Genomic DNA, 12,296 nt, shown 5'->3' with positions numbered 1-12,296 from the left:
CTTGAACCACCCAGCTTTTGGACTGCCCAAAATAGGCTTTTTGTTTTACTAGTTGTGCATTCAGGTTGAGCACTCCCCAAACATCAATTTTTAGAGGTGTATTTATTATTAAAGTGCAAGTTCCAAAAAATAACACATACAGGTACATGGACTGTCTATATAAATATCACTAAAACAAACACATTGGAAATCTGGACAGTCACTCTTTTCCTATATATAAATGCAAGTGATTAACAAATGGAATTATATGAATTTTTATAGCCTGACATTTTGACATGATTCTAAGTTTCAATGACACAAAAGTAACACTGGTGAGCATGATCATATAATGTACCAGGGAATGAGTAGGGCGTTTCTGCCTCTAAAGAGGTCCCCATCCAAGGCATTCACAATCACTGTATGACACAACTAGCTGTGACTTCTGGTATGCTGTCTAGGCTGGGGCTCTTTTTAATCTTCTTTGCTTTGTAGTGTTCAGCTCCCTTGTCTAAGATGTTCTGGAGGATGTCCTTGCTTTCACTGGGAGGCAGGTTAAAGAAGAAGTACTGTGGAGCCATCTGAATGAACCTGGAGGGAGGGAGGGAGGGAGGGGGAATCAATGGTGAATTGGATTTCCATTCATTCCATTCTGATTTCACACAGTTATCTTATTCACTTGCACTTGAAGTGCACATTTAACGTAGCACAGGAACATTGGGTCACCTGCAATTACAGAGAGCAACCTAAGTGAGAATTGAATGAGTTTGAGATTATCATAGACAACCGTACTGTAGCTGTGCTATCCATAATCCCTTTTTAAGGACAGGATTAAGAAGACCCTTTCCAGTTACAATCTGGCTATAATGTGCCTGGGCCAAAATGGAAAGTAGTGTCTGGGAACTCTTGTCTCTCCCTGAAGTGAATATCTGTAGTTATCTATTTGAATCTACACATGATTATAGCATATTATTTTTGGGGATATTATCTTTGATATACTATATTTTTATATATTATGTTTGTTTTGTTGGTGTTTATCTTTCACAAATGGTTACTTCAGATCTGCAGACCTAGTCTACTTACTCCTCTGGTGATATGTGGGACACGGTGCGAATGCAGTTGTCCTCTGAGAAGGTGTACTCATGGAAGAGGACCCACTCCGGCAGGCCCAGTTTGGGCGTCTTGGTGCCGTAGGCAGAGAGAGGGTGAATCTGGGCCACGTGTTTGTGCGTCAACATGAAATAATTCCCTGATGAGTCCACATCCCTCGCCACCTGAAAGTCATAACAGTACAGTATCTGTCTTTTATAATCACTCCAAGTAAATGGTAGATTGTACCTTTTCAAGTGTCATAGTATTAGCAGTTTTCAATAGATATCTAATGCTAGAAGGTAGAAGCCATATTACCTGCATGAAGAAGCCGGCTAACAGCGCTCTCTTGATGTTGATTATGTTTCCCTTGGAACCAAAGGAAGGCATGGAGACAGGCAGCTCTATCCTCCTCAGGATGTCAGTCAGCTCAGAGCGGATAGCATCAGCCGTCTGCAGGGCAGACAGACTCAGGAAGTAGTCCTGACACCACTTCTCCACACTGACAACTGGAACACGCCAAACCAGAGAGGAATTTAAGGGTTGAATAATGTACATTACAAGCATCAATCAATGACAAGTCTATGGCCAATTTTAACCTAGTTTTCTTCAAGCTGTTTGTGGCTAAAGGTAGGCCTATGTGAACTCACAGGGCTCCTGCTGGTTCTGTTTGAAAGCCTTGTAGATGTTGATTAGGGTGAAGTGATCTCCTTCTGGGTGCTGGAACTTAAGGTGACACTGAGAGGCCTCTAGCCTCAACTCCATTGAGGGGACCAGGTAGCAGCTTGGTGCTAAGAGAGGGGCAGCATGATAGAAGGGGTTAGTGCATCAATATTGTACACTGACGTATATGTGAGGTTTGACATGACTTCACTTTGTATGAGGTCAGCAAGTGCGCCAGTATGACGACAGCGTGGTGGTGTGTATGGTAACATGAATATTTAATGTGGTATACAGAACACAGAGCACAAGTTGAAGTCCCACACACCTGCCAGCATGGCGGCGATGGTGGTCATCTCGCTGACACAGTCAAACTCGCAGGAGGCAAGTAGTGTCTTGGCCATCTGGGGCTCCAGGGGAAATTCAGACATGATGATGCCGATCTCTGACAGGTTCCCATCGTCATCAAGGGCTGCTAGGTAGTCCAGTTCCTCTAAAGCCTGCATCAGACCTTCAGGATCTGGTGGAAATAACACAACCGTGGATATGAATCTAAACTGTGCATGACAGAACTGTGAAGTATCTGACTTCATAAAGATAATCATCGGTAAACTGTTTGTTTACAATCTTGTAAAACAGATTATTTGGTAAGGTTGTACAACAGCAGGCTAAATTGATTGTAATCTTAATCCTCAATATCCTTATATCAGATGTGAATCACTGTGCAAAATAAATGTTCTGAGAAGCTTTGCTTTACACTGCCACTTCTGGACGTGACAATGTTTTCAACAATAAAACTAGAGTATACAGGGCAATAAGCATCTGAAATATACGGTCACGTTATGGTCATTATGGTAATAGTCTAATCCTGAGAAACAGCATCACAACAGCAACAACATTATAATAATAACATCACACACCAATTTAGCACACACTTTCAATCTAAATGTCATCCAATCATGGGGCTTATAGTGGAATGCCCACATTGCCCTGCTGCACACCATTAAGCTGTAGTGCTTGGCAGGGCTTAGAGAGACACACACACACACACACACACACACACACACACACACACACACACACACACACACACACACACACACACACACACACACACACACACACACACACACAGAGAGAGAGAGCTTGGCTAAGCTCTTATCTCTAATGAGTGTTAGCACTCCATGGCCTCTGCTGCATCACTAGGCCCAGGGAGCCAGATCTCACAGAAGCAGGTCAACTCTGAAAACAATGCCGGTAGAACAAGGCTTGTCAGTTTAGCTTACGCACGGCTCACCGCCCTCCAATGGAACACAATACCACACAGGCCAAACTAACTAACTGAGCTCAACCCAAAATGTCTCTCTACAGGATGCATGGCGCTCAAAACCCTACATACAAAACAACACTGGTGTTATGCCAACCCAACCAATCAAGGGACATTATTGCATTATGGATGTAATTTCATTGTACTGATGTATCACTCCATTCTGTATGTATACATTTAGCTGTCCTGTCACATTGGTACTGTAGATACATTAAATGTAATGCTGAAGAAAGACCCTGTACTTGTTCAGCCTGTTTTGCCGTACCTGGCCTGTCGATGAAGTCACAGCGGCCCAGGCCACCGATGTCCATCCTCTTCAGGAAGAGCACGGTGGACGTGATGTCAGACTCCAGGATGTGGGGGCGTGTCTCGCTGGGCAGGGGTGTGTCCTCTGGGTACAGACAGAAACTCTTCCCTGCGGGAAGTGATGCGCTCAGCTTAGCAAGAACACAACTCTCCAGACTGTAATACTGATACTGATTTCAGTCTTCGTCATACCTGTTGGTCCTACAAGCTGTTTGCGGCTCTCTGCTTGACTCCTACTGATAGGTTGAATGGCGACTGAGTTCGCCCTGATCCTAGGGTTATAAACCTAGAAAATGAGGAAAGACAGACATTCATTCATTTAAATAAACCACCACTAACTATAATTTATTACATTGTAGTTACTAAAAAAGCTTCTCTTAAAATAACTATTCGTCAATATGTTACTCACATTTCTTTTCTGGACACCGGCATCGATGACAAAGTTCAGCTTGTGCACAGCCCAAAAGAGGTCTTCGTTTGGACTGGAGGTGAGGAAGACTCTTCTGCACCGGCCGTCCTCTTCACTTGGCATGGGCAGAGTCCCACCCAGCCCAGGGTGCACCGAGATAGGAAGAAGTTCCCCTAGATGTGGAGATGTATTGAGGATATCGCGGGCAAGATCTATCTCCTGAGATAGGGAAAACACAAGAGGAGAGAAGGTTGGGAAAAGCTTTTCTCCAAGCAACTGTTGTCATGGTATGGCTTCTCCCATATTCCCAGACTGTAGACTAGGATATTACATTTTAAGCAGATCTTACTTGAGTTGTGGCCAAAAACACAACAATGTCCCCTTCCTCTTGGGAGTGGTGTATCTCCAGAACCAGTCGCAGGGCAGAGCAGAAGTAGTCCTTGTGGCTGGTACCAGTATACACCGCCTCCGCTGAACACACGCCCTCCAGCTGGATCAGTGGGACATTCCTGTAGTGGCCCAGTAGTTTGGGTCCTGGGTGTGTAGCTGTGAGGAGCACCACACGGAGCTCGGGCCTCTGCAGGGCGATGTCTGTGAGCAGGCCCAGCAGAACGTCTGTACTGACCGTCCTCTCATGGGCCTGGTCAATGACGATGACACCGTAGTGCTCCAGCATGGGGTCTGACATCATCTCTCTGAGCAGCATGTCGCTAGTGCAGTACCTGGAGTGGTGAAGAAGGGATATGGTCAGAGTTAGAGCTGGGAAGCTGCAATGGAGCCTCTGAAAAGAGGCCCCTCAACTCTTATGTTCACTTCTTTAAAAATAAAAACTGGAAAGAGGGGGGTGATGTATGTTTGAGAAAGAGTGTGTGTGTGTCTGTGTGTGTGAAATAGTGTGTGAGCAGTGTGTTAAATAGTGTTTACAGACCTGAGAACAGTGTCACTAGAGCAGCATGTCTCTAGAGGGATGCTGTAGCCCACTTCATGGCCGATGTTGACGTCCATCTCATCAGCTACACGCAGGGCCAGATCCACTGTGTGTTGCCTGTGGTCCTGGGTGCACACCACCATGCCATTCTGGTACTGGACAGACAGGCAGAACTCTGCACACCACTGGGGGATCTGAGCATGCCACAGGAAGAAAGATAAGAACATGAAACACTGTCAAAACAGATTCTTCTTTCTCTACTCACATCCTTCAGTCATAATGAGAGCATTCATTAAACACCTCATTTCACTTACCAGTTGGACAATCTTTCTTTTTTCCTGAAGTGTGCATTGGTTCAGTACTTCTCACACATGTAAAAACATTGGATTAGTATAGACATGGGCTAGATTAGAGGGAGATTTCACAATACACCTATCCTTTATACTAGTCATTTTCTTTCAAATCCATGAAGGGAATTGAACAAGTGCACAATTTGTGAGAAAGGAGCGATTTTTGGGATGCAACCCATAGTCATTATGTATTACAAATATACACTGAGTCAACCAAATATTAGATACACCCCCACTCTTTTGCTCTCAGATCAGCCAATTCGATGGAGGATGGACTCTACAAGGTGTCGAAAGCATCCCACTGGGATGCTAACTGGCCCATGTCGACTCCAATGCTTCCCACAGTTGGATGTTCTTTGGCTGGTGTACCATTCTTGATACACAAGAAAAAATGTTGAGTGTGAAAAACCCAGCAGCGTTGCAGTTCTTTATACAAACCAGTGCGCCTGGCACCTACTACCATACCCCTTTCAAAGACACATTTTTTGAATTGCCCCTTCACCCTCTGAATGGCACACATAGACAATCCATATCTCAACTGTCTCAAGGCTTAAAAATCGTTCTTTAACTTGTCTCCTCCCCTTCATCTACACTAATTGAAGTGGATTTAACAGTGATATCAATAAGGGATCATAGCTTTCAACTGGATTCATCTGGTCAGTTTATGTCATGGAAAAAGCAGGTGTTCTTAATGTTTTCTATACTCAGTGTATCGTTAGAGAAAACCTAGTTATTGTCAGAAGAGAGAGTAATCAACTCACCTGACAGCTTCTGCCAGTTTTTGCAGTGCCAGAGACAATAACAAACTGCTTGTTGGCCAGTTTGTCCATGAAATCACACTTGGCTTTCCAAACTGGTAGAGACATCCTTTCCTTCAGTAATGTGTAATATCGAGAGGAGTAGGGTAGTCCGTCAAATGTATTAAACTCCAAAACATCATCATATTCCACATGTTCTTGACCTGCTCCTTCTGTTTCGAAGGCTACTCTATCCTCCCAATACTTCTCTCCGGTTGTTATGCCCTGCGCCATGGTTGAGAAACAGCCTCAAAAATGAATTTGAAGAATGTTTAGTGATTTTATATAATTTAAAAAGAGGTTGTTCAAGCTAAATAAAATGGCTTCGAATGCCTCTGCCCTGCTCAAAGCGGGGGAGCCTGAATAATTAAACGTGCTCCGGCGACACAGTGAAGGATGGATTGGTCATGTGGCAACTTAATCCCGAAGAGTCCCAACAGATGAGGCCATGACGGGACAGGCCAAAGCATAGTAGAATAGAGAACAATAGTTTGAAAGGACAAAAATAGAGAACATGGTCTATGTGGAGGAGTGTGCGCAGCTGAACCTTTATGCATTTGCAACAATGTTGCAAACATATAGAACGAGATGAATACTGCAAAACATAAATCACTAACTAGGTTGAAAATATAACGTTAAATATTTTCAACCTAGATTAAAAACACCGGGTTGTCCAACAGTTCTAAGGATTTTCGCACGTCAGGTTTTTCCGCACATGCCACATTTATTTATTTATTATTTATTTATTTATTATTTATTTATTTTCCCGCACATGCCACATGTGGTTCCCATAGCAACCACAAAATGCCATCAACAAGATAACTGCTTTCTGTGACAATGACAAATCCAGGTATGTCAATTTTAGGTTTACTTTGATTTCCGTCTTGAATCAAAGACTGTTTTCAGAAATTCAGGATTGCAAACTACAGCAGGTTTAGCTAGCTAACGTGAAGTTATATAGAGCTGGCTTTAGTTAGCTAGTGCTAATTTAGTAGCTTTACTATACTGTAACGCGTTAGTAGTTTAGCTAACTTTACTGTACAGCTTAAAGTTGCAGCAAGCTGGACCTAACCTTCACTAATTCGGCAAATCATTCACTGGTCCACAGTCTGCTAAAACGGGTAAAACAAAGTCCCAGAAAGTTTTCTGTTTTGTGTAATTTACAGCTAGTAGTGCCATCATGTGTCCATGGCCAGAAATGCAACCCCCTGTACTGTAATATATAGCTCGCCTGTAAAATGTGTTAAGATTAAGGCTAACTCTCCCAGACCCCCACCGTATCCCTTTCAATGTCTGTGCTGTTCTTTAGGCAGCCATAAACCATTCAAGGCACCGACTCCTCCTGTCATTGGTAAAGTAAGTCACCATAGCATTGACCTGAGCTGGGAGACAGAGGAGAATGAACCACGGACAGGCTCACCAGAGAAATGGACCCGCTTCTCTGTAGAAGAGATGGACCCCAAATCACACACATATGGGACTATCTATGTGTGAGTAAAAGCTATTCATAGATTACATCCTATGGGCCTAGAATAATATCTAATTCTAATTGACATAATCTAAGAGTAGGCTTAACTGTGCTTTTGGCTCACCACCAGTGGGTACAGCAGTCACCACACTGTAGAAAGTTTGGAGCCCAGCACGTCCTATAAGTACAGACTGAGAATCACAAGACCAACTGGGGAGTCCCTCTACAGCCCGGCTGTGTCTGTCTCTACCACACGTGAGTACACAACACTCTTTCAGTTGACCTATCTGCTTTATCAAAATTATATGCGTTTATGTTCTTTGACACCTATATAATGTCATCCAGGTGAGCCTATGAGTGGGAAGAACCTCCACCGTGCTGTCAACATGAATGATGAGGAGGACATGACCAGAGTGTTGGAGTCTGGGTGAGCAATGAGCAGATGGACTATAGGATAGAATTTTGAGATACTCTTATGGTTAATGTCATGCTTTATTTTTCTCCAGGACAGTCAGTGTGAACGTCAATGACAAACACGGTTTCACTCCTCTCATGGTGGCTGCACAGAAAGGCTTTGCCAGGTAAAACCTTACAGAGCTCTCCTAGTAATGGAATAATGACACCATTATGCTTGAAACCTTTTCTATGAACTTGGATCTTTTTCAGACTGGTTCACAAATTGGTAGAACACGGTGCAGACGTGAATATGAAGAACGGTAGTGGGAAAGACAGGTGTGCAAACACATACAGTATTATGTACCTTGCCTTTGCATATAGACTTCCACTGTATTTGCTCACATTTACAGTACAAACGTTGTGGGTAAATTAACAATAGGTTTGTGATTGACCATTTACTGTGTCTATGTCAGTCTGATGCTGGCATGTTTCTTTGGCCACCTGGACATAGTGAAGTACCTGAGGAGATTTGGGGCCACGTGGCAGTCCCAGGACATGGGGGGCTGTACCCCCCTCCACTGGGCAGCTGACGGAGGACACCTTGCTGTCATAGCCTACATGATCCAGGATGGCTGTGAGGTAAGACTGGTGTCAGCATTTATGAGCTTTATAAGCTGGCCATGTCTGAAATTGCACTTTATTCCCTACTGTACATGTAAAGTGCACTACTAAAAAAAAAAAAAAAAACTTTTTACCCATTTCGTGATATCCAATTGGTAGTTACAGTCTTGTAAGAGAGCCATGCGACCCTGCCAAGCCGCACTGCTTCTTGCGAGGCCAGCCGCACCAATGTGTCGGAGGAATCACCGTACAACTGGCTACCGTGTCAGCGTGCATGTGCCCGACTCCCCACAGGAGGCACTAGAGTGCGATGGGACAAGGACATCCCAGGCGGCCAAACCCACACCCTAACCCGGACGATGCTGGGCCAATTGTGCGCTGCCTCAAGAGTCTCCCGGTCGCGGCCGGCTGCAATACAGCCCGGGATCGAACCCGGATCTGTAGTGAGGCCTCTAGCACTGCGATGCTCCACTAAAGTGCACTACTTTTATCCAGAGCCTTGGTTTCATTATCAAAAGTAAAAGACTAAAGGAAGTGAAAGAGTTCTAATTTTGAGGCTAAAATGCATGTTGATTGTTGTCTCAGTTGGACGTTAGGGACACCGTGTCCCACTGGACTCCTCTGATGAGGGTGTCAGCGGTCAGTGGGAACCCAGCGGTGGCCTCTCTCCTCATCAGAGCCGGGGCTGATGTCAACACCAGGGACAAGGATGGCAAGACACCACTTATGGTACACTTCACACTCTTCACAAACCTTTGTTGTGCCATTCATGGTGCAAACTCAGCGAGACCCCTTAGGAAATAGGACATGGGACAGGAAAGTTGATAGAGGACAAGGCAAGCAGTCAGTATAACGAGTGTGTCTGCTAGGTGGCAGTGTTGAACAACCATGAGGAGCTGGTGCAGCTGTTGTTGGACAGTGGGGCCGACCATGATGTGAAGAACGAGGTAATGACAACTTACAGCATGGGCTCTGTTGCAATTAGAGCAATTTAAATTATTCTGGAATTGACTGATATTTTTGTGTTTGTAGTTTGGGTCAGGTGCAGCTGAAATGGCAAAGGCCTTTGGAAGAGAGGTAATGTATTTCTCCACAGCCATTACTGTTGTGTTGTATGCTACTGTTATAGTGAATATATGAGCAAATTCTGATTACCATTTTCCCCCCCTGCAGAATATCATCAGTTTATTAGAAGGACGGAAGAGTATAGTCAGAGATAGTATAGTCCATTATTAAAGAGTATAGTCAGATGGTATAGTCCATTATTAAAGGGCTTATTATTCTAATAGCTTTATTACTGTTGTTTATTTATTAACATATTGTATGTATGTGCTGTATCTTAAACCTGTATTTTTATCTGAATATTTGTTTTGCATAACAAAACATGTATACATATACTGTATACTGATTTTTAAGGATGAATGAAATAATAAACCATTAAGAATTCCCTCAAGACCCAAAGGATTGACTTGGTTTCGCTATACCGTACAGATACAGTGAGCACCAAACGTATTGGGACAGTGACATTTGTTGTTGTTTTGGCTCTGTACTCCAGCACCTAGGGAAAATTCACTTACAGTACCAGTCAAAAGTTTGGACATACCTACTCATTCAATTTATTTATTTTTTTTCAAAGGCATTTTTACTATTTCCTATATTGTATAATAGTTGTGAAGACAACACTATGAAATAACACATATGGAATCATGTTGTAACCAAAAAAGTGTTAAACAAATCAAAATATATTTTATATTTGAAATTCTTCAAAGTAGCCACCCTTTGACTTGATGACAGCTTTGCACACTCTTGGCATTCTCTCAACCAGCTTCACCTGGAATGCTTTTCCAACAGTCTTGAAGGAGTTCCCATATATGTTGAGCACTTATGGCTGCTTTCCTTCACTCTGCGGTCCAACTCATCCCAAACCATCTCAATTGGGTTGAGGTCGGCTGATTGTGGAGGCCAGGTCATTTGATGCAGCACAATCACTCTCCTTCTTGGTCAAATAGCCCTTACACAGCCAAAACAAACTACAAACTTGTTGGATGCATTTGCTGAGTCACAAGCCTGATTAAGTCATTGTGTGTTATGAATATGTCCCCAACCACTAAACTTTTGACGACTTTAATACACATATACTGTAAGTGAATATGTCCCAATACTTTTGGTCTCCTAAAATGGGGGGACTATGTAGAAAAAGTGCCGTAATTTCTAAATGGTTTACACAATATGGATGAAAATACCCTCAAATTAAATCTTACTGTCTGCACTGAAACCTCATATTCATTGTATCATTTAAAATCCAAAGTGCTGGAGTACAGAGCCGAGACAACAAAACATGTGCCACTGTCCCAATACTTTTGGAGCTCACTGTGTCTGATTAAACATCATCTTGCAAGAGGGAGTCAGAGATTTCACATTGCTGTGCAAATTAGTCATGTATTATTATTTGTAATAAAATGTTTAGTGTTAAGTCGTCTGCCTACATTTACCTGTACAGTCAGCAAATAAGTGCAAATATATCAAATGAACAGCATAAGAGAAACCTCATTTGACTCTGCAATCTCAAATTTCAAGTACTCCAACTGTCCCAGAATCCCAGTTTTTTACCACAATCCGCATTCCTTGAGGAGTTTAATAAAACACACATGTTTTATTGAACAGGAGAAACCATCACTTTATTGAACAGGAGAAACCATCACTTTATTTAGGCTCTAACTGCTCTTGTAAAAAATAAAGCATAAAAGAAAAGAAACATGATTGCTGAAAGATACTATATTTACACTAACTGTACAATGGCTAGTCATTTGAAAATGTAATAGTTATACCCCCAAAAATACAGTACATTTGTAAAAAGCAACTTTTACACAGATGAACAGACCTGAAGATCTTCCAAAACGGACAAATGCTGACATCAGATAGCAGTACATCTACATCTGTAAAACTGTAACACATACAGTGCTTACCAAAAGTGTAAATGCAACTATGCAATGAACTTCTGATGCAAGTCCAATGTAAGTAGTGCATTCCACAATATTGAGCGACAAGACGTACATTGCATATGCATACACACAAATATGCATCCATTTAACTAAAGCACACCAGTACTTTGGTGATGACCCAGTACTTTGGTGATGACCCACTACATTGCAGACCAGGTTTGATATTTTGTTTTACACCTACAATAATGCAACCACATGTGTCCCTGTTTTACTGCTGTACTGACTGCTTTTACATGTAAAAGTTCCCTCCTGTTGAAACAATCTTATGAGTAGTTATGAGAGTGAGGTCATAACTGCATATGGAAAGCGTGCTCTCACACGCGCGCCCCCCCCCCCTCCCCCCTCCCCCCGTGCCATGCCAGAGGACTGAGCAGTATGAGGAACACTCTTACTCAGCATTCATCAAAGCTATGTTTAATGAAACATTGTGACCAAAACATTATGCAAGCAGTCTCTACTTTCATTTGGACATTTTAATGTACTGGAAATCTAAAAGTCCAAAAATTGTTGGTCAAGTTTAAAGGGACAAAAACTCAACACTCAATACAGGTATTGGGAGTATGTCCTGTAATAGACTGTAATATTTCAATGGACAAATTAAACTTAACGGGAGTCTTGAAAACCTCAAAGGAGATTTGCATGCCAATGTGTGACACCAAGCTCCAATATCAAATGAATAGTGATAAATATGTCAAGTACTGGGAATTACCTCATAAACCAAACCACTTGGCCATACTTTTGTCTGAGTGAACTTTGAAAACACAGAAATGAATAAAACATCAGACACCATCTAGGTTGGGTTTGGACTGTTCACAACACTGAAGTCATCCTGACACTACAGCATCAAGTGAGTTAAGATAGTTCATGTAGCACACTCCTCCACAAGCCCTGTTATATTGCATTATTTGGTGTTGCTGTAATTCTCTGAAACCCGGCAGGGTCAGGTCATATCACACTCTTTGCTCCG

General features: G+C 42.6%; 2 protein-coding genes across 3 annotated transcripts; one reads left to right on the top strand and one right to left on the bottom strand.

Annotated features, from left to right (window-relative positions):
• Positions 1–83: 83 nt before the first annotated feature.
• On the bottom strand, positions 84–6,381 carry LOC110529343 (putative pre-mRNA-splicing factor ATP-dependent RNA helicase DHX32). Of its 2 annotated transcripts, XM_036985284.1 has the most exons (12): positions 5,807–5,942; positions 5,010–5,056; positions 4,696–4,889; positions 4,117–4,489; positions 3,768–3,986; positions 3,551–3,644; positions 3,318–3,467; positions 2,054–2,245; positions 1,716–1,856; positions 1,384–1,574; positions 1,060–1,250; positions 84–567 (listed from the first exon to the last, which is right to left on the bottom strand). In XM_036985284.1, the coding sequence occupies exons 3-12, from the start codon at positions 4,836–4,838 to the stop codon at positions 393–395; spliced, it is 1,869 nt and encodes a 622-aa protein (XP_036841179.1). In that variant the 5' UTR covers positions 4,839–4,889; positions 5,010–5,056; positions 5,807–5,942; the 3' UTR covers positions 84–392. The 2 variants fall into 2 exon arrangements, with proteins under 2 accessions (XP_036841179.1, XP_021467154.2); XM_021611479.2 differs by lacking the exon at positions 5,010–5,056 and having other exon boundaries at positions 5,807–6,381.
• Positions 6,382–6,507: 126 nt separating this feature from the next.
• On the top strand, positions 6,508–9,844 carry fank1 (fibronectin type III and ankyrin repeat domains 1). The gene is made up of 11 exons (XM_021611491.2): positions 6,508–6,692; positions 7,152–7,332; positions 7,441–7,565; positions 7,656–7,737; positions 7,817–7,891; positions 7,977–8,042; positions 8,180–8,345; positions 8,913–9,056; positions 9,197–9,274; positions 9,360–9,404; positions 9,501–9,844. The coding sequence occupies exons 1-11, from the start codon at positions 6,680–6,682 to the stop codon at positions 9,561–9,563; spliced, it is 1,038 nt and encodes a 345-aa protein (XP_021467166.2). The 5' UTR covers positions 6,508–6,679; the 3' UTR covers positions 9,564–9,844.
• Positions 9,845–12,296: the final 2,452 nt, after the last annotated feature.

Source organism: Oncorhynchus mykiss, chromosome 1, assembly GCF_013265735.2.
Source record: "Oncorhynchus mykiss isolate Arlee chromosome 1, USDA_OmykA_1.1, whole genome shotgun sequence".
Lineage (NCBI taxonomy): Eukaryota > Metazoa > Chordata > Actinopteri > Salmoniformes > Salmonidae > Oncorhynchus > Oncorhynchus mykiss.
The sequence above is the reverse complement of the archived record's forward strand: the minus strand, read 5'-3'. Positions and strand labels throughout refer to the sequence as shown.

Coding starts and splice junctions, on each gene's coding strand:
- LOC110529343 (XM_021611479.2), bottom strand. CDS start 6,076: ATGGCGCAGGGCATAACAACCGGAGAGAAGTATTGGGAGGATAGAGTA. Junction 3,468..3,550: donor ACAGCTTGTAGGACCAACAG/GTATGACGAAGA, acceptor CACTTCCCGCAG/GGAAGAGTTTCTGTCTGTAC. Junction 1,857..2,053: donor CATCGCCGCCATGCTGGCAG/GTGTGTGGGACT, acceptor CCCCTCTCTTAG/CACCAAGCTGCTACCTGGTC.
- fank1 (XM_021611491.2), top strand. Junction 7,333..7,440: donor ACATATGGGACTATCTATGT/GTGAGTAAAAGC, acceptor GCTCACCACCAG/TGGGTACAGCAGTCACCACA. Junction 7,892..7,976: donor GCACAGAAAGGCTTTGCCAG/GTAAAACCTTAC, acceptor GATCTTTTTCAG/ACTGGTTCACAAATTGGTAG.